The 22147-nt window shown below is 45.0% G+C and overlaps 1 protein-coding gene across 4 annotated transcripts in view; it reads right to left on the reverse strand.

Moving 5' to 3' along the window:
* tmtc4 (transmembrane O-mannosyltransferase targeting cadherins 4) overlaps positions 1-6524 on the reverse strand; it is a 45926-nt gene extending 39402 nt beyond the window's left edge. For 3 of the 4 annotated variants that reach the window (XM_055870941.1, XM_055870938.1, XM_055870937.1), the window contains exons 1-3: positions 6050-6524; positions 5627-5830; positions 3618-3733 (exon numbers count right to left, since the gene is read on the reverse strand). In XM_055870941.1, the coding sequence (XP_055726916.1) occupies positions 3618-3733; positions 5627-5788 (278 nt within the window). In that variant the 5' untranslated portion in view covers positions 5789-5830; positions 6050-6524. The remainder of the gene's footprint in view (positions 1-3617; positions 3734-5626; positions 5831-6049) is intronic. The other variant, XM_055870939.1, reaches the window with a different exon arrangement.
* Positions 6525-22147: the final 15623 nt, after the last annotated feature.

Below are 22147 nucleotides of genomic sequence, written 5' to 3' on the forward strand. Positions count from 1 at the left end.
TTTACTTGGATTAAATGTCTGGAATTGTGAAAAACTGAGTTTAAATGTACTATCAAATGGCTTAGCTTGAGATATAATGGGACACTGTGTACTTACTTGATAATACAAATACAGTACCAGTCAAAACTTTGGACAAATACATATTTAAGTTTTTTCTTTATTTGTACTATTTTCTACATTGTAGAATTATAGTGAAGACATCAAAACTATAAAATAACAAATATGGAATCATATGACTGGGAAAGCTGCCGTTACCGTCAATACTACTCACCAACGTGCAATCATTGGACAATAAATTAGACGAGGTATGATCACGAATATCCTACCAACAGGACATCAAAAACTATAATATCCTGTGTTTCACGGAATAGTGGCTGAATGACGACATGGATATTCAGCTAGCGGGATATACGCTGCACCGGCAAGATAGAACAGCACACTCCGGTAAGAGGAGGGGGGGGGTCTGTGCATATTTGTAAACAACAGCTGGTGCACGAAATCTAAGAAAGTCTCTACATTTTGCTCGCCTGAAGTAGAGTATATTGTGATAAATTGCAGGCCACTCTACTTGCCTAGAGAGTTATCAGCTATACTTTTCGTGGCTGTTTATTTACCACCACAGACAGATGCTGGCACTAAGACCGCACTCAGTCAGCTGTATAAGGAAATAAGCAAACAGGAAACCACTCACCCAGAGGCGGCGCTCCTAGTGGCCGGAGAAAGTGGCCGGGGAAACATAAATCAGTTCCACCAAATTTCTATCAACATGTTAAACGTGCAACCAGAGGGAAAATAATTCTAGATCACCTGTACTCCACACAAAGAGAAGCGTACAAAGATCTCCCTCGCTCTCCATTTGGTAAATCCGATCACAACTCTATCCTCCTGATTCCTGCTTACAAGTAAAAAATTAAAGCAGGAAGCACCAGTGACACGGTCTATAAAAAAGTGATCAGATAAAGCAGATGCTAAACTACAGGACTGTTTTGCTAACACACACTGGAACATGATCCGGGATTCTTCCGATGGCATTGAGGAGTACACCACATCAGTCACTGGCTTTATCAATAAGTGTATCGAGGACGTTGTCCCCACAGTGACTGTACGTACATACCCCAACCAGAATCCATGGATTTCCGGCAACATTCGCACTTAGCAAAAGGGTAGAGCTGCCGCTTTCAAGGTGCGGGACTCTAACACGGAAGCTTACAAGAAATCCTGCTATGCTCTGCGACGAACCATCAAACAGGCAAAGCGTCAATACAGGGCTAAGATTGAATCATATTACACCGGCTCTGACGCTCGTCTTATGTGGCAGGCCTTGCAAACTATTACAGACTACAAAGGGAAGAACAGCTGCGAGCTGCCCAGTGACACAAGCCTACCAGACGAGCTAAATCACTTCTATGCTCGCTTCGAGGCAAGCAAAACTGAGGCATGCATGAGAGCATCAGCTGTTCCGGACGACTGTGTGATCACGCTCTCCGTAGCCGACGTTAGTAAGACCTTTAAACAGGTCAACATACACAAGGCTGCGGGGCCAGACGGATTACCAGGACGTGTGCTCCGGGCATGTGCTGACCAACTGGCAGGTGTCGACACTGACATTTTTAATAAACCTGATTGAGTCTGTAATGCCAACATGTTTCAAGCAGACCACCATAGTCTCTGTGCCCAAGAACACAAAGGCAACCTGCCTAAATGACTACAGACCCGTAGCACTCACGTCCATAGCCATGAAGTGCTTTGAAAGGTTGGTAATGGCTCACATCAACACCATTATCCCAGAAACCCTTGACCCACTCCAATCTGCATACCGCCCAAACAGATCCACAGATGATGCAATCTCAATTGTACTCCACACTGCCCTTTCACACCTGGACAAAGGAACACTTATGTGAGAATGCTATTCATTGACTACAGCTCAGCGTTCAACACCATAGTACCCTCAAAGCTCATCACTAAGCTAAGGATCCTGGGACTAAACACCTCCCTCTGCAACTGGTTCCTGGACTTCCTGACGGGCCGCCCCCAGGTGGTGAGGGTAGGTAGCAACACATCTGCCATGCTGATCCTCAACACTGGAACTCCACAGCGGTACATGCTCAGTCCCCTCCTGCACTCCCTGTTCACCCACGACTGCATGGCCAGGCACGACTCCAACACCATCATTAAGTTTCAGACGACACAACAGTGGTAGGCCTGATCACAGACAACGACGAGACAGCCTATAGGGAGGAGGTCAGAGGCCTGGCCGTGTGGTGCCAGCATAACAACCTATCCCTCAACGTAGCCAAGACAAAGGAGATGATTGTGGACTACAGGAAAAGGAGGACCGAGTACGCCCCCATTCTCATTGACGGGGCTGTAGTGGAGCAGGTTGAGAGCTCCAAGTTCCTTGGTATCCACATCACCAGCAAACTAGAATGGTCCAAACACACCAAGACAGTTGTGAAGAGGGCACGACAAAGCCTATTCCCCCTCAGGAAACTAAAAAGATTTGGCATGGGTCCTGAGATCCTCAAAAGGTTCTACAGCTGCAACATCGAGAGCATCTTGACTGGTTGCATCATTGCCTGATACGGCAATTGCTCGGCCTCTGACCGCAAGGCACACCAGAGGGTAGTGCGTACGGCCCAGTACATCACTGGGGCTAAGCTGCCTGCCATCCAGGACTTCTACACCAGAGGTCCTGCTACTCTCTGTTTATCATATACGAATAGTCACTTTAACTATACATTCATGTACATACTACCTCAATTGGGCCAACCTACCAGTGCTCCCGCACATTGGCTAACCGGGCTATCTGCATTGTGTCCCGTGCCCCACCACCCCCTCTTTTACACTACTGCTACTCTCTGTTAATCATATATGCATATTCCCTTTAACCATATATACATGTACATACTACCTCAATCAGCCTGACTAACCAGTGTCTGTTTGTACCCTCGCTACGGCTCAGCCGTTGTTGCTCCTAGATGTTTCCGCTTCACAATAACAGCACTTACAGTTAACCGGGACAGCTCTAGCAGGGCAAAAATGTGATAAACTGCTTTGTTAGCAAGGTGGCATCCTATGACAGTGCCACATTGAAAGTCACTAAGCTATTCAGTAAGGCCATTCTACTGCCAATGTTTGTCTATGGAAATTGCATGGCTGTGTGCTCAATTTTATACACCCGTCATTAAGGGGTGTGGCTGAAATAGCCGAATCCACTGATTTGAAGGGGTGTCCACATACTTTTGTATATATAGTGTATGTCAAGGGAAAATAAAATGCAATTTTGAGATCCTGAAACCAGTCAAAGTAATATACTGTACATATTCATCGCCTATTAATTGCAATTCTACAGAGAAGAATAGCACTTGGGACCCACCTCTGACATCCTCAGAGAACCAAATTGTGTTTTCAACAATTATCCATCAATTCATTCCAAGGTCATCTTAGCATTGTGTTCTTTACAAAAGTTGTTTGGATGAATTGAGGCAGCTATGATCCAACTTTTAGATCTGTCTGTCTTTCTGTACATTGACAGAGCTACCTTGCGGACAGTCTTGTGAGTGCCCACATGAGTTCATGGCATGCATGTGTGTATGTCATATGCACGTGTATCCTACCTAAAAGTGAGGACAGTGAGCGGCCTGTAGGACTTGTGGCTGTTGTTGCTGCTCAGTTTACTTCCCCAGAAGTCATTTCTCCAGATGTTGTTGAGAGGCGTGGATGGGATCAGGTCCTGCGAGAGACACATCAGAAAAGAGATGTGACAAAAAACTACTTTAGATGTATAGGGATATATATTTTATTTTTTACACATACATTGAAGTGCATGTACAACTTGGAATATGACATACAGTTGATGTCGAAAGTTTACGTCGACAAATACATTTAAACTCAGTATTCACAATTCCTGACATTTAATCCTAGTAAACATTCCCTGTCTCAGGTCAGGTAGGATCACCACTTTATATTAAGAATGTGAAATGTCAGAATAATAGTAGAGAGAATGATTTCAGCTTTAATTTCTTTCATCACATTCCCAGTGGGTCAGAAGTTTACATACACTCAATTAGTGTTTGGTAGCACTGCCTTTAAATTGTTTAACTTGGGTCAAACGTTTTGGGTACCCTTCCACAAGCTTCCCACAATGGGTTGGGTGAATTTTGGCCCATTCCTCCTGACAGAGCTGGTGTAAATGAGTCACGTTTTTAGGCCTCCTTGCTCGTACACACCTTTTCAGTTCTGCCCACAAATGTTCTATAGGATAGAGGTCTGGGCTTTGTGATGGCAACTCCAATACCTTGACTTTGTTGTCCTTAAGCCATTTTGCCACAACTTTGGAAGTATGCTTGGGGTCTTTGTCCATTTGGCGGAAACATTTGCAACCAAGCGTTAACCTCCTGACTGATGTCTTGAGATGTTGCTTCAATATATCCACACAATTTTCCTACCTCATGATGCCATCTATTTTGTGAAGTGCACCAGTCCCTCCTGTAGCAAAGCACCCCCACAACATGATGCTGCCACACCTGTGCTTCACGGTTTGGATGGTGTTCTTCGGCTTGCAAGCCTCCCCCTTTTTCCTCCAAACATAATGATGGTCATTATGGCCAAACAGTTAAATTTTTGCTTCATCAGACCGGAGGACATTTCTCCAAAAAGTACAATCTTTGTCCCCATGTGCAGTTGCAAACCGGTCTGGCTTTTTTATGGCGGTTTTGGAGCAGTAGCTTCTTCTTTGCTGAGCGGCGTTTCAGGTTATGTCAATATAGAACTCGTTTTACTGTGGATATAGATACTTTGTATTTGTTTCCTCCGGCATCTTCACAAGGTCCTTTGCTGTTGTTCTGGGATTGATTTGTACTTTTTGCACCAAAGCACGTTCATCTCTAGGAAACAGAACACATCTCCTTTCTGAGCGGTATGACGGCTGCTTGGTCCCATGGTGTTTATACTTGCGTACCATTGTTTGTACAGATGAACGTGGTACCCTTCAGGCATTTGGACATTGCTCCCAAGGATGAACCAGACTTGTGGAGGTCTACAATTGTTTTTCTGAGGTCTTGGCTGATTTCTTTTGATTTTCCCATGATGTCAAGCAAAGAGGCACTGAGTTTGAAGGTAGGTCTTGAAATACATCCACATCTCCAATTGACTCAAATTATGTCAATTAGCCTATCAGAAGCTTCTAAAGCCATGACATCCTTTTCTGGAATTGTCCAAGCTGTTTAAAGGCACAGTCAACTTAGTGTATGTTAACTTCTGACCCACTGGAATTGTGACACAGTGAGCTAAGTGAAATAATCTGTCTGTAAACAATTGTTGGAAAAATGACTTGTGTCGTGCACAAAGTAGATGTCCTAACCGACTTGCAATAACTATAGTTTGTTAACAAGAAATTTGTGGAGTGGTTAAAAAAACGAGTTTTAATGATTCCAACCTAGGTGTATGTAACTTCCGACTTCAACTGTAAGTATACTCTGTACTGTATGCAGTATGTACTGTGGCTGTGAGGTTATTTTAAACTACTGTTGAAATTATGCACACAATACAGACTTTGAATAGATCACGCTTTTATAGACACTGCATCCTTGAAGATGTAGTGAGTATGTGATAAGTAGATTATTACCTTGTTATTGACAATGGCTTCGGAATCATCGAACACAAAGTCTCCGTCATAGCTATTGATGAAGCAGAGCAGTGCCACTAGTGCCACAGCAATCTTGGCATGGAATGGGGAAAGCTTTGGTAAAGGTATCTGTTGGTCCCAATTAATTTCAGTCTGTGCCATGGTGCATAGGGTCTTTGGTCATGCTGCATCATCACCTATTCCCTACAGGAAATGGGCATGGGATGGTGTGATAAGACTTTAGTGTTGGTGGCAGAATAACAATAGCCTACTCCTTACAGTATTTTGGGGGGCTTTACCTTGTAGAAAATATTGGCTAACTATTGTTATTTGTACAATATTACGATTATATAAATATCCTCACATATCAGTCTGTTCGAAAGCTACAGGAATTGTAGGGACACGCACGTAGAGCATGCATACCTCATTATATTGGAAGGCGTTTTGGAGGACGCGCACGTAAGCATAAGTTCCATTGCAGCGGTTTGATAGTTAGCTACAGCTGGCTGGCTAATCTCACTAGTCATTTCGTTCCAAGCATCATCAGAGCAACTGCTAATAAAGCCAATTCATATAGCCTTTTCATATAGCCTTTAGGCTAACTAAAATGATTGCAAAGGTTGCCAAGTGAAATTTTTGGCAAGTAAATACTGCTCGCTAACTATTAGCCAGCTAACGTTAGCTGATGCTGTTAGCCGGCTAGCGGCAACAAATGTAACTCCTACGTCTGCATATGCACCGAAAGAAAACACTCAAATGCGGCGAGAAATGCAGGTTGACCGCTAACAATTTGTCAACATTGTCTGTCTGTCTCTCTTGTAAATAAACAACTCGCGACTGTATGCAGGTACTTCCTCGTTGGCTGGCGCGTGGAATTAGTTTGTATGATGACGTGGGAAAGTGGATGTCACGTGACAACACAAGGCCACTGCATGTAGAAGTGGAGATATCTAGTTCTATTTAGATGCAACTAACAGCTTAGATACATATATGAATAGATGTTTTACCAATAATGTATGTATTGCAATATCTTTCTTTTGAGGTTTTTGAACAATTGATGGTTCTTACATAGTCTATCTAGTTTGCAATTAATCTTTAAAAAAAAAACTAAATTAGCCTATACAATGTCTAGTGGCATTTGATCTCTGAATATAGGTCTTTGGTTTTGGAATATGGATGTAAATAAGAATGCAGAATATTTGACATTCTGAACTTTATGACATAACAGTCAGTTACCCTTTTTCAGAAAACATTGAACATGAACATGAGTATGTGACCAATAAAGTTTGATTTTATTTGAAAAAAAGCTGGCCCTATGCAATGGAAGAATGACAGTAGACATACAAGTACCAGATATCAACCAACAAGATTGATAGATGTGTCAGTATTTATTTCATTGTGCTGACTAATGCTTTGCAAGGAGAAATATGCTGCTAGTTGCTTTTTATTATCTATGCATAATCACTTTACAAATTAACTCGACTAACCTGTACACCCGCACATTGACTCGGTACCGGTGTCCCCTGCAAATAGCCTCGTTATTGTTATGTAATTTTCTTGTTACTTTTTGATTTGATTAGATTTTTAAAAACTTTTGTTTATTTAGTCAATATTTTCTTAACTCAATTTCTTGAACTGCATTGCTGGTTAAGGGCTTGTAAGACATACTGCATTCAACAGGAAGTTCAAATAAGTGACATTGTGATTGGAAGGTAGCAGCCCCCCTCATCAATCACTGATGTCCAAACAAACAAACCCTGTCACTGTCTGACTATGAGACCAAACCCCACACTGACACACCCATCACTGTCTCTCTCTTCTCGTTATCTATTCATCTTGTAAAATATCTGAATGTTAGTTTTTAAAGGATGTTTTTGATTGATTGTTTTGATATCCATCAAAGCTTCTCTTTCCTGAATACCCCAAAAGCTGAGAGGTATGACACAGGACGACTACCGGAACACTTTAGCGGTGTAGCTCGGTTACCATGGCCACTGCAACACCACCGATGGGTGAGTCAGTGGGTGAATCAAATACAGGAAGTGGAGGAAGAGAGGTGTTTTTTAATTTCCCGAAAAAGAGCAGGAGGAGGAGGCGAGAAAGTCGGTGTAGACCTTCTTTTTTGTATATGTGTAGTAAAGGTCTAGTAAAGATTACTAGACATTTGTACATGCTATTGCAGACTAGACATACTATGTTGTAATCATGCCATTGATTGTCAAACCTTTTCCCCATGTAGCAACTCCTGACACATCACAAACTGCCCAGCACTCTGTCTCTCACTTTGCAACAGAAATGCCATTCAGGGCCTCTGCCTCTGTCCATATAGCGACTGATGGGTGAATCATGAACAGGAAGTGAAGGAAGAGAGGTGTTTTTACATTTCTCGAAAAAGAGCAGTAGAGGAGAGCAGAAGGAGTTCTGCAGGAGTGGGCTTTGGTTTCTCCTCTGTCTCCTGTAGGTCCACAAGCTAGGTAAGCACTGTCTTTACTGGCCAATCAGAATGTTGTCCATGGCTAAATATGTGGTTATTTAGAGGTTTTTTATGTATTGCGTTGTCATCAAATTTATGTGAATGTTAGTGTAACGAAGACACAGGGAGTCAGGTGCAGTCGGTGAGTTTAATAAGAACGAACAGTGTAAATAAACAAAAAAGCGTAGCGTCTGAACATGAACACAGAAACAATACTGCCTGATGGGTGATAACAACGGAGTGCTAGATAAAGGGGGAGTAATCAGGGAAGTGATGAAGTCCAGGTGTGCCTAATGATGAGGGGCAGGTGTATGTAATGATGGGTTGCCAGGACCAGTGGTTAGTAGACTGGCAACTTCTTGCTCCGGAGAGGGGAGCGGGAGTAGACGTGACAGTTAGTGTCAATTCACTATTGATAAGACCTAAAAAGACAGTGAATAATTCTAATAAAACTAAACGACAACTTGTTTTAAATAGGCTAAATATAGTTACAGAGGCCCTAATTTCTCCCCGTGGGCAAATAATATTAGGCTTTAGACAACGTAAACTACCCACTGGACACACGCCAATTCAATGTCTATTCCACATTGGTTCAATGTAATTTCATTGAAATTACATGGAAACAAAGTTGATTCAACTAGCATTTACCCAGTGGGTATGGATGGTTTTACACACATCCAAACTTTCACAGGAGCTGTAAAAAGATCCAAAATAAAGAGAAAGAGGGAATATCCACTGACTTACACCAAATATATATAGCTATAGCCTACCATCACTGTTAATATGGCCAGTAGCGACTTCACCACGTGAAAGGTAAACAAACAAACAGGCAAATGTAGCCTACAAGCGGATTCAGCGCCATGGACAATGATTGGAATTCCCATGATTTGACAGTTAGGACAGATGAAAGTGGTAGATGCATTTTTTTACAAACAGATAAAGAAAAAACAATAAGCAGTCTTTGAAATAGCTTAATGTTCCTAAACAGGCTTACAACAGTCACTGAAACATTTCATGCAACGGGCATTGCACATAATGTTGTCCCCACTTGCTTAAAGATGTCCACCTGTCACGACTTCCCCCGAAGTCGGTCCCTCTCCTTGTTCGTTCGGCGGTCGACGTCACCGGCCTTCTAGCCATCGCCGATCCACTTTTCTTTTCATTTTCCATTTGTTTTGTCTTTGTCTTACACACCTGGTTTCAATCCCCCAATTACTTGTTCATTATTTAACCCTCTATTCCCCCATGTTTGTTTATGAGTAATTGTTTGTCTTGTATACGGTCCATATCTGTGGGCTCGGTATATTGTGTTTTATTTGTGATTTCTGGAGTAAATACGTTGATTACTCATATCTGCTGTCCTGCGTCTGACTCTCTACATCAGCTACACACAGTCCGATTACAGAAATACTCACCTGTCAAATGGAGTCAGCAGGAGCAGACGCCCTCCCTGTGGCGGTAGAGGAGCGCGTCCAGCAGCACGTGACCATGTTGCAACGTCTGGGCACTGCCATGGATTGCGTGCTGCAGACGATGGATTGTTGGGAGAGAGGAGGAGGTCGTCCAGCGCCTCCACCAGCCCCACTACAGCAGGCCCCACTGTCCACCCCTCCTTTACCCGGTCCCAGCAGGATTCGACTCGCGCTCCCGAGGGAGTACGGCTGCCGGATCGGGGTCTGTCAGTTCCATCCCCCAGTACCACCGCTCCGACGCCCATTGAGCTGGGAGGTGCTGCGCTTAGGGCGACCGGAGGAGGGGCCATTCCCTGCACCCTCTGTGGCCGCAGAGGGCACACTGCTGGTCGGTGCTGGGGGGGTTCCTCAGGGAGACGAGGCAGCAGGCAGGGCACTATCGTGTCACCCCAGGTGAGTCGGCACCAGGCTCACACAGAGCCCCCTGTTGCTCACATGTATGTGTTTATTTCATTTCCTGAGTGTTCCCCGCATGCCTAGCATAAGGCGCTCGTCGATTCAGGCGCAGCTGGGAAATTTTTGGACCGTTCATTTGCCCAAAATTTAGGGATCCCCCTTGTTCCTGTGGATATGCCCTTCCCTGTGCACGTCCTAGATAGTCGACCATTAGGGTCAGGGCTGATTAGGGAGGCCACCGCTCCACTTGACATGGTTACGCAGGAGGGTCACAAGGAGATAATCAGTCTCTTCCTTATTGATTCTCCTGTGTTTCCCATGGTGCTGGGCCTACCCTGGTTGGCCTGTCATGACCCCACTATTTCGTGGCAACAGAGGGCTCTCAATGGGTGGTCACGAGAGTGCTCGGGGAGGTGTGTAGGAGTTTCCATCGGTGCAACTACGGTGGAAAGTCCAGACCAGGTCTCCCTCAGAATATGCCGATTTGGCTCTCGTCTTCTGTAAGAAGGCGACTCAATTACCAGGGATACATTCGGCCCTCCACTTCACCTGCTTCCTCAAGTTTATTTTTTGTGAAGAAGAAGGATGGAGGTCTGCGCCCGTGTATTGACTATCGGGGTATCAATCAGATCACAGTGAGGTACAGCTACCTCGCCAGTGCGATCGAGTCAATGCACGGGGCGCGTTTCTTCACAAAATTGGATCTCAGGAGCGCTTACAACTCGGTGCGTATCCGGGAGGGGGACGAGTGGAAGACTGCATTTAGTACCACCTCAGGGCACTATGAGTACCTCGTCATGCCGTGTGGGTTGATTAATGCTCCATCAGTCTTCCAGGCCTTTGTTGACGAGATTTTCCGGGACCTGCACGGGCAGGGTGTAGTGGTGTATATCGACGACATTCTGATGTACTCCGCTACATGCGCCGAGCATGTGTCCCTGGTGCGCAGGGTGCTTGGTCGACTATTGGAGCATGACCTGTATGTCAAGGCTGAGAAATGTCTGTTCTTCCAACAGTCCGTCTCCTTCCTAGGGTACCGCATTTCCACTTCAGGGGTGGAGATGGAGAGTGACCGCATTTCAGCCGTGCGTAATTGGCCGACTCCCACCACGGGAAAGGAAGTGCAGCGGTTTCTAGGGTTTGCCAACTACTACCGGAGGTTTATCTGGGGTTTTGGTCAGGTAGCGGCTCCCATTACCTCCCTGCTGAAGGGGACACCGGTGCGACTGCAGTGGTCGGCTGAGGCGGACAGGGCTTTTGGTCACCTGAAGGCTCTGTTTACCTCGGCTCCCGTGCTGGCTCATCCGGATCCCTCTTTGGCGTTCATAATGGAGGTGGACGCGTCCGAGGCTGGGATAGGAGCCGTGCTCTCTCAGCGCTCGGGCACGCCACCAAAGCTCCGCCCCTGTGCTTTCTTTTCGAAGAAGCTCAGCCCAGCGGAGCAAAACTATGATGTGGGGGACTGGGAGCTGTTGGCTGTTGTCAAAGCTCTGAAGGCGTGGAGACATTGGCTTGAGGGGGCTAAACACCCTTTCCTCATCTGGACTGACCACTGCAATCTTGAGTACATCCGGGCGGCGAGGAGACTGAACCCTCGCCAGGCAAGGTGGGCCATGTTCTTTACCCGTTTTGTTTTCACTCTGTCCTACAGATCAGGTTCCCAGAACGCTAAGGCAGACGCACTGTCCCAGATGTATGACACAGAGGAGCGGTCCATGGATCACACTCCCATACTTCTGGCCTCTTGTCTGGTGGCACCGGTGGTGTGGGAGCTGGATGCGGACATCGAGCGGGCGTTACGCACAGAGCCCACTCCCCCCCCAGTGTCCAGCTGTGCGCCTGTATGTTCCGTCTGTTGTCCGCGACCGTCTAATCTATTGGGCCCACACGTCACCCTCCTCTGGTCATCCTGGCATCGGTCGGACGATGCGTTGCCTTAGAGGGAAGTACTGGTGGTCCATCTTGGCCAAGGACGTGAGGGTTTATGTTTCCTCCTGCTCGGTGTGCGCCCAGTGCAAGGCTCCCAGGCACCTGCCCAGAGGGAAGTTACAACCCCTACCCGTTCCCCCACGGCCGTGGTCGCACCTGTCGGTGGACTTCTTGGCGGATCTTCCTCCCTCACAGGGCAACACCACGATCCTTGTCGTTATAGATCGGTTTTCTAAGTCCTGCCATCTCCTCCCTTTACCCGGTCTCCCTACGGCCCTACAGACTGCGGAGGCCCTGTTCCCTCACGTCTTCCGGCACTACGGGGTGCCCAATCTCTGATTCATGGAACGCCTGACGGTCTCGGTCAGCCTCACCTCAGGTTTTCACCCCGAGAGTAACGGGCAGGTGGAGAGCATAAACCAGGATGTGAGTAGGTTTCTGCGGTAAATTGCCAGGACTGGCCGGGGGAGTGGGCGGCGTTCATCCCCTGGGCAGAGATGGCCCAAAACTCACGCCGCCACTCCTCCACTAACCTCTCTCCCTTCCAGTGCGTACTGGGGTATCAGCCGGTTCTGGCACCTTGGTATCAGAGCCAGAACGAAGCTCCTGTGGTGGACGAATGGTTTAAGCGCTCGGAGGAGACCTGGGACGCAGCCCATGTGCACCTGCAACGGGCCGTGAGGCGGCAGAAGGCGAGCAGTGAGGCCCCGGTGTTCGCAGACTGGGTCTGGCTCTCAACCCGAAACCTCCCCCTTCGCCTGCCCTGCCGGAAGCTGGGTCCGCGGTTTATGTATCCATTCAAAGTCCTGAGGAGACTGAACGAGCTTTGCTACAGGTTACAGCTTCCCCCAGATTACCATATTAATCCCTCGTTCCATGTGTCTCTCCTCAGACCGGTGGTGGCTGGTCCACTCCAGGAGTCTGAGGTGCGGGAGGTTCCTCCGCCCCCTCTGGACATCGAGGGGGCCCCGGCGTATGCTATTCGAGCCATCCTGGACTCAAGGTGAGGGCGAGGGGCCTTCAGTACAGTTTGACCAAAATGTATCTGTTTACACTGAGTATACAATACATATCCACACTGCAAACCTAAAAGTTCAAAGGCTAGTATTATTTAAAATAAACATATCAGAAATAGCATATTAACAAAATTGTTTTGATTCCCCTAATAGTGTGTCTCTGTGCGTGCACATACATGCATGTGAACGATACGCCTTTATCTTCACCCCCAGCCTCTGCAGCTAGGCCTGTCTGCATTTTTAACATTTCCTTTTCCTCTTCTTGTGATACAGACACTGAACACCTTTCGTTCGCTTAGAGCTCTGGCACAATAGAACCCAGCTTCCAAAAGTCATTCCTCTCATTATCCCAACGAGAACGTCTAGTAACAGAGCTCTTACCACAAATATCTACATCCCTTTGATTTCAATTGTACAAAAGCAGTGGGAACAAGACACTCAAAGAAACTCAGAACACTGATGATTGGATATGAATGTCTTTTTGCCAAAAATTAAGCAAAAATCTCATCAAAATGTAAGAAATAAGAAATACCAGCAGTAATATCATTAGGGGCCCAGTCCTGGCCATGGTTGGTGCAGTATGTAACTTGGTAATTATCAATAATGCAGATAGGCTCTCTCATTATGTAGTGACTGTAGTGGTGGCTTCAATACCCCTATGGCCAAAGACAATAATTAAATGTCATTATATTTGACTGCGGGGGCTTTTTGAACGAATTAACAAGCTGTTAGACGGACTGGTAACCATAATAGTGTGAATTTCTGGAGCCAGAGAGGGCAAGGGGGAGAGAAAGCGAGAGAGATGAAAAGCGAAGGGGGGGGGGGGACTCAAACTCCATCACATTAGTCTAATGAATCAGAAAACTGATGACCAAGCACTTCCCCCACTGCCAGGGGACATAAGGCCTGTGTTAACAGGTGCCATCTTCCATCACATATCCACATGGCTCTCTGAACATGTGTGTGTGTGTGCGTGCGTGTATGTACTGTATGTATATGTTCTGCCTTCTGCAGCATTCAGGTCGTCTCATGTCAGCCATAAGGGATGTTGCTCATTGTAACATATAGGAGCAGCACCTCCAGAATGTAACCTGATGGTCAAGCCCACCAGCTGGCCAGCATGGCTAAAGAGCTCTAGACGATGTGGCCTATAACAAGGACATGATGTTAACTGTCTTTTATCCAGTAGACTTTTACCTAAGGGAATATTCCCTTACCTTTGCCTGCCGTGGTTGGATGTGTAATGCGATAGGTGTGCAGTTTGAAAATCTCCCCTATTGTCACGGATAGAAGGGTGTTCACAAACATGTGAAGGCATATCCATTGTATGTTTTAGAGGGTTTCAGAGAGGAGAAGACCTGAAGAGAGAATGAGTGGGAGCAAGAGATAGAGACAAAAGACAGACAAAAATGATGATATAGAGAGAGAGAGACAAACACAGAGAGGGTTTGAAGGAAGGTTGAGGAGAGGCCCTTCGCTAGATGTAGGACTTTGTGCTCCATTTCACCTGTGATTGCTTAGGGTGGACTAGGACTCTCCCTAATGGTCATAGCACAGGGCCCCAGGGCTAGACTGGGGGAAGGGGGAGGGAGGAAGGGGGTGGACAGCTCACATCCTCACCCCTAAACTGAGTCTTAAGGTTGGCTAGAGAGAGAGACACACGCATTCAGCAGGAAAGCATACTCTCACTAGGAGTATACTGTACAATACCTCGCAGTATCCTAACCAGCAGTTCAGAGCCAGCATCTAAAACATAGTGAATCACACCAGTTCACACTACATGTTGTCATGAGGCCATTTGAAGAATGTAGGATGTTTTAAAATCCATGAGATTAGAAGTAGCTCAAGTTTGATGTTGCTCTCAGCACATTCCCGAAACGACCCTCCCTTCTCCATTGATTTCAATTCTATGACCCCTAAATAATACAAAATGGTAATGGTTGTGAAGTTTTGCATTTATTATATCCAGACTTCATTGTCAGAATAATATGGTGACAAAAAGGTAGCACCTACAAAAGGCTTATAAAAGGCAGATAATACTGTATTATCAACTACCTGTAAGTACAATGAGATACTACAACTGTTTATCCATACTGTATTTAGGCTAATATGTAGGTTTTACCTACATCCATATGTACATAATACATAATATTTTATTCTTAAAAACACATGGAATCAGGTACTAGGAAAAGAGCCAATGGCTCGTCAGGACTTAGTGTGATACTCAGCCATTTCCTCACTTTCATGCCATTTGACTCTGACCTTTCCTTTCTGTTGTCATTACACGTAACGTCAGAATGCTCCCAATCAATGTCTGTCACCTTCTGGGGGATCACAAGACATTAGGTCCCCCCTGTCCTCCTCTGCCATGGCCTGTCACACCGCATTTAGGCCACTATGCCTTCTGCGGCGTGATACAGGCACAGCCCCCCTCATTACCTTCCCCCACCCCTCACCACCGCCCAACAGGTTAGCATTTTTCATCATGAATCTTGTTCTGGAGGCAGCTCTGCAGAGTGGTCACAAGCTGGCACAGCCACAATGTCATAAAATCTGATGTTGATTTTAAACCTAACCTTAACCATACTTATAACCTTATACTGAGACCAAAAAGCCTATATAAGGTCCCACAGTTCATAGTACATGTCAGAGGAAAAATCAAGCCATGAGGTCGAAGGAATTGTCCGTAGAGCTTTGAGACAGGATTGTGACGAGGCACAGATCTAGGGACGGTTACCAAAAGATGTCTGCAGCATTGAAGGTCCCCAAGAACACAGTGGCTTCCATCATTCTTAAATGGAATAAGTTTGGAACCAACAAGACTCTTCCTAGAGCTGGCCTAAACAACATTCTCTGGTCTGATGAAATCAAGATTGAACTCTTTGGCCTGAATGCCATGCGTCACATCTGGTGGAAACCTGGCACCATCACTACGGTGAAGCATGGTGGTGGCAGCATCATGCTTTGGGGATGTTTTTCAGCGGCAGGGACTGGGAGAATAGTCAGGATTGAAGGAAAGATGAACAGAGCAAACTACAGAGAGATTCTTATTGAAAACCTGCTCCAGAGCACTCATGACCTCAAACTGGGGCGAAGGTTCACCTTCCAACAGGACAACGACACTAAAGCACACAGCCAAGACAACGCAGGAGTGGCTTCGGGACAATTCTCTGAATGTCCTTGAGTGAACCACCCAGAGCCTGGACTTGAACCTGATCCAACATCTCTGGAGAGACCTGAACATAGCTGTGCAGCGACGCTCCCCATCCAATCTGACAGAGCTTGAGAGGATCTGCAGAGAAGAATGGGAGAAACTGCCCAAATACAGATGTGCCAAGCTAGTAGTGTCATCACAAGAAACATCAAGGCTGTAATCACTGTCGAAAGTGCTTCAACAAAGTACTGAGTAAAGGGTCTGAATACTTACGTAAATGTAATATTTATATATATATATATATGTTTTTTTAATACATTAGCAAATGTTTCTAAAAACCTATTTTTGCTCTGTCATTATGGGGTATTGTGTGTAGATTGATGAAAATGTTAGTCTATTTTAGAATAAGCCTGTAACGTACCAAAATGTGGAAAAAGTGAAGGGGTCTGAATACTTTCCGTCTTTGTCTGTCTGTGTGACTGGCTGCCTCTGTCTGTCTGTCTGTCTGTCTGTCTTTCTGTGTGGCGTGCGGTCTGTCTATCTATCTGACAGATGGAGGGACAGAGGGGTGGGTGGCGTGCGAGCGGATCGGCTGGGTGACTGATTGACATAGCAGACATAAAGGAAGATATGAAATCCATACCTGCATTCTGCATTTGGCAGGTGTTGAGTAGAAATGCAGAGGCACAGTTGTGTTAGCACTTGTTTTCCTAAAACCTCTGTAAAGTCATCTTAAATGCAACATAAAACCCACAATAATAAACTTGCAGACCAGTTGATCTCAAGTTGTTACTGTTCAGGAGTCTTATGGCTTGGGGGTAAAAGCTGTTAAGAAGCCTATTGGACCTAGACTTGGCACTCCGGTACCGCTTGCCTTGCGGTTAAAGAGAGAACAGTCTATGACTTGGGAGGCTGGGGTCTTTGACAATTTTTAGGGCCTTCCTCTGACACCGCCTGGTGTAGAGGTCCTGGATGGCAGGCAGCTTAGCAGCAGTGATGTGCTGGGCCGTACGCACTACCCTCTGTAGTGCCTTGCGGTCAAAGGCCGAGCAATTGCCCTTCCAGGCAGTGATGCAACCAGTCAGGATGCTCTCGATGTTGCAGCTGTAGAACCTTTTGAGGATCTGAGGACACATGCCAAATCTTTTCAGTCTTCTGAGGGGGAATAAGTTTTGTTGTGCCCTCTTCACGACTGTCTTGGTGTGTTTGGACCATTCTAATTTGTTGGTGATGTGGACACCAAGGAACTTGAAGCTCTCAACCTGCTCCACTACAGCCCCGTCGATGAGAATGGGGGCGTGCTCGGTCCTCCTTTCCTGTAGTCCACAATCATCACGTTGAGGGATAGGTTAGGTTGTTGAGGGATAGGTTGTTATTCTGGTACCACCCAGCCAGGTCTCTGACCTCCTCCCTATAGGCTGTCTCGTCATTGTCGGTGATCAGGCCTACCACTGTTGTGTCTTCTACAAACTTAATGATGGTGTTGGAGTCGTGCCTGGCCATGCAGTCAAGGGTGAACAGGGAGTACAGTAAGGGACTGAGCATGCACCCCTGTGGAGCTCCAGTGTTGAGGATCAGTGTGGCAGACGTGTTGCTACCTACATCTCACCACCTGGGGGCAGCCCGTCAGGAAGTCCTGGATCCAGTTGCAGAGGAAGGTGTTTGGTCCCAGGGTCCTTAGCTTAGTAGTCAATGAATAGCATTCTCACATAGCTGTTCCTTTTGTCCAGGTGGGAAATGGCAGTGTTGGAGTGATATAGAGATTGCATCATCTATGGATCTGTTTGAACGGTATGCAAATTGGAGTCGGTCTAGGGTTTCTGGGATAATGGTGTTAATGTGAGCCATTACCAGCCTTTCAAAGCACGTCATAGCTATGAACGTGAGTACAATGGGTCTGTAGTCATTTAGGCAGGTTACCTTAGTGCTCGTGGGCACAGGGACTACGGTGGTCTGCTTGAAGCATGTTGGTATTACAGACTCAATCAGGGTCATCAGGTGCATTGAAAATGTCAGTGAAGACACCTGCCAGTTGGTCAGCACATGCCCGGAGCACACGTCCTGGTAATCCGTCTGGCCCAGCGGCCTTGTGACTGTTGACCTGTTAACAGGTCTTAAGTCGGCTTTGGAAAGCGTGATCACACAGTCGTTCGGAACAGCTGATGCTCTCATGCATGCCTCAGTGTTGCTTGCCTCGAAGCGAGCATAGAAAAGATTTAGCTCATCTGGTAGGCTTGTGTCACTGGGCAGCTCTCGGTTGTGCTTCCCTTTGTAGTCTGTAATAGTTTGCAGGTCCTCCGCTCCTGGGACATCAATCATTACACATTGTAACTATGCAATAGACTAGAAACATGATTGATTTGTAATTCATACAGCAGAGAAAAAACTATGCATATCCAACCCCCTTCATCTGCATTAATCTGAGGACACAGGATAGTATTTCAATGAGATACTTAATTTCAACCAGTGGAGAATGTGAAACGCTTTATTGAAAGACGTTCATTATCCAGGTGTTAGAAATACACAATACGTGCATTATAATTATGATAATTGTGATATTATAAATACAAGTTCAATTGGTACTTCAATGCACATATGGTGTGCATTATAAAACGAGGAAGAAAGACGAGGTGGGGAGAGAGGTGTAGAAGACAGAAAGGGAAAGAGGTAAGAACAGCGGCAGACAGCATATGGTTCATGAATTACAGTGCTACCCTAATACTCTCTCACTTCATCACAATTGCGGTGTCTCCTAACCAGCCTTGGGGCCCCAGTTGGCCCGAAGGTTATCTTAAGAGCGGGTGAGGTGGCGATGACGGGGCTGGCTTCCTCTCTCACATCAAAACATACCTGCAGACAAGTGACAGATGGATAGAGAGAGAGCATCATTAAGCCTTGTTTATTTATTATAACACTGTCAGTCATCATAATCATCAGGAGGTGAAATGCAAAACTGACCTTGGGTCATTAACTCTGGGACTACTACATCTCTGTCTGTATTTCAATGTAAAGTATCTCTTTAACCTGTTAGGCTGGCTGTCCCGACATCGGTACACTTATGACAACATCCAGCTCAATTGCAGGGCGCGAAATTCAAAATCTATTTTTTTTTAATATTTAACTTTCACACATTAACAAGTCCAATACAGCATTTGAAAGATAAACATCTTGTTAATCCAGCCAACGTGTCCGATTTTTAAAATGTTTTACAGCAAAAACACCACGTATATTTATGTTAGTTCACCACCAAATACAAAAGAGGACAGACATTTTTCACAGCACAGGTAGCATGCACAAAGCCAACCTAACTAACCAAGATCCAAACAAACAAACCTAAAAACAACTTCCTCAGATGACAGTCCTATAACATGTTACACAATAAATCTATATTTTGTTCGAAAAATGTGCATATTTGAGTTATAAATCAGTTTTACATTGATGCTACCATCATAGCTACAGTCAGAAATAGCACGGGAGTAGCCAGAGTAAATACAGACACCAACGTCAACTACCTAATTACTCATCATAAAACATTTCAGAAAAATATATGGTGTATAGCAAAATGAAAGACAAAGATCTTGTGAATACAGACAATATTTCCGATTTTTTAAGTGCTTTACAGCGAAAACACAATATATCGTTATATTAGCTTACTGCAATGGCTAGCACACAACAGCATTGATTCCAAGTAATCGGTAGCGATAGCACAGCTCGACAGATATATGAAATAGCATCCCAAATTGGGTCCTTATATTTGTTGATCTTCCATCAGAATGTTGTAAAGGGGTCCATTGTCCAGAACCGTCTTTGTTTGGATCCAGAACAAACTATTTCCCACTTGAATTAGCAAGCACACTGGCCGTGCGGCGCTAACCTCTCCTTCTTGAAAAAATTCTTCCAACGCATCACGTCTAAAGTCCCGAATAAATTTCAATAATATAATTAAACTATATTGAAAAAACATACTTTAGGATGATATTGTGACATGTATCAAGTAAAATCGAAGCCGGAGATCATATTCACCTATAACGACGGTTTTCCAGGAGGCAATTCCAGGTCCAACTTCGCGCCTTCGGAAAAAAAAAATAATGGCGGACCTCTCACTCCAAGAGGATGTATTCAATCCCAAAACGAGATAATCAAGTCATTTCTGCTCTCACTTCCGCTTGACACCCAGGGGAAGGCGTATGACGTGTTTCTATAGTCCCAAGTGACATGCCCTTTTATAGACAAGCTCTTGAAAAAAGACCTCGCATTTGGAAATCTCACTTCCGGATAGGAAATGGGCTGCAGAAAGAGTTCTGGTTCACTTAGAGAAATAATTCAAACGGTTTAAGAAACTAGAGAGTGTTTTCTATCCAATAGTAATGATAATATGCATATTGTACGAGCAAGAATTGAGTAGGAGGCCGTTTGAAATGGCCACCTCTTTCCAGGTTACTCAATGCTGCCCCTTGCAGCCATAATTAATAATACTTCCTGTTGACCCCACCAAGTGACATCTCACCTATGCTCATGCTGTGCCCTCTGTGTCAGCCAGTTCAGATGTGGGAGGGGTTCACCAAAACAAAATATTGCCAGCAATAAAGCTTCCACGGCCTGTTTCTCGGACAGTGAACATCTGGCAATATCTACATTTTCGACCCCTTGATCAGCTCGCTCTCTGAAAGTAAAGAAAACAGCTTATTTTTTATACATATGAAAACAATAACTGAGAAATGACCGTTCAATCGAAAGCAGCAGATGTCATTTTTAGGATACGTCAATACAGCCCAATGCTCGTTACCTGAGATGCCATCTTCTTAGGTGTCTGCTTTGACTTCCTTTGTGGCGAAAAAAGTTGCTTTCAGAACAATTATTTTCGATTGAAAATAAAAAAGTTTTTGCTCTCGACAAAAAGACACAAATGTACCTCCATAGCATATAACAATTTGCCTGTGAATAACCACACCTTCATACAAACGTGCTACTGTATGCAGAATTCTTGACACACAACCGAAGGTGCTGCCATATCCTGCCAGCACGCCCACAAGTGAGCCACTCAGGAGCAGAATGATGACGCGTGGAAGAGGGAAAGGAATGAGATGTGAACAACAATTTGTTGCAAGTTGGGGAGGGGGGCTAATAGCTGAACAATAGACTATTCAACCTTTACAAAGAATATTCTAATAGCTGAGCTAGGTGTGAAGAAAAACCTCCTATCACAGACCCGATTTGCCCTAATGACCAAGGGGAAACTTGCTACTCAATGTAATAAAGTAATGACTTTTCAAATTATTATTATAATTTTTTTATTTAACTAGGCAAGTCAGTTAAGAACAAATTCTTATTTTCAATGACGGCCTAGGAGCAGTGTGTTAACTGCCTTGTTCAGGGGCAGAGCGACAGATTATTTTTTTTATACCTTGTCAGCTCGGGGATTTGGTCTTGCATCCTTCCGGTTACTAGTCTAACGCTCTAACCACTAGGCTACCTGCCGCCCCCAAATAAGTTACCTTAAACGTTATGTTGGCTGACAATTTCTTAGCCTCGCTGTCCTTACGAACCACATAGCATATCATTACAGCAGTATGTACCGGTGTGTTAGCTATCTGCCTAACGTTAGTAGTTATACATCAATCTTGACAGTATATTAACTATAGGCTATCTAACTACCCAATGTTTATTGACTTGATTATTCTCGTCATTCTTAGCTAAACGGTATAGTCGTTTTGCTTTCTCAATGGACATTCGGGAGCTTTCGTAAATTCACTCTGGCTATCTATAGGCTGGACAATAGAACGAGTCAAAATTCACCCAAGGCTGAAAAACAGCTTAAAACACTAGCGCGAACCCATAGCAAATTAATGGAATCGAATGTTCGCAGAGCCTGTTTTGACTGGAGTGATGCTTAGAATTATAAAAAATGTATCTCTTTTTATTTTACCACTACAATCTGTTCGTCGGACGAAACTGGAAAAAACTACTTGTGTAGAAAGTAAACATCCGCACCTCGATGGTATCAACTGTGCTCATGTCTGCGGAATGAAAAAGTAGGGGGGAAATAAAAACGTAGGACTCTTTCTGATCTAGCGATCGATG

The sequence above is a fragment of the Salvelinus fontinalis genome, chromosome 19 (assembly GCF_029448725.1).
Source record: "Salvelinus fontinalis isolate EN_2023a chromosome 19, ASM2944872v1, whole genome shotgun sequence".
In the NCBI taxonomy this organism is placed as follows: Eukaryota; Metazoa; Chordata; class Actinopteri; order Salmoniformes; family Salmonidae; genus Salvelinus; species Salvelinus fontinalis.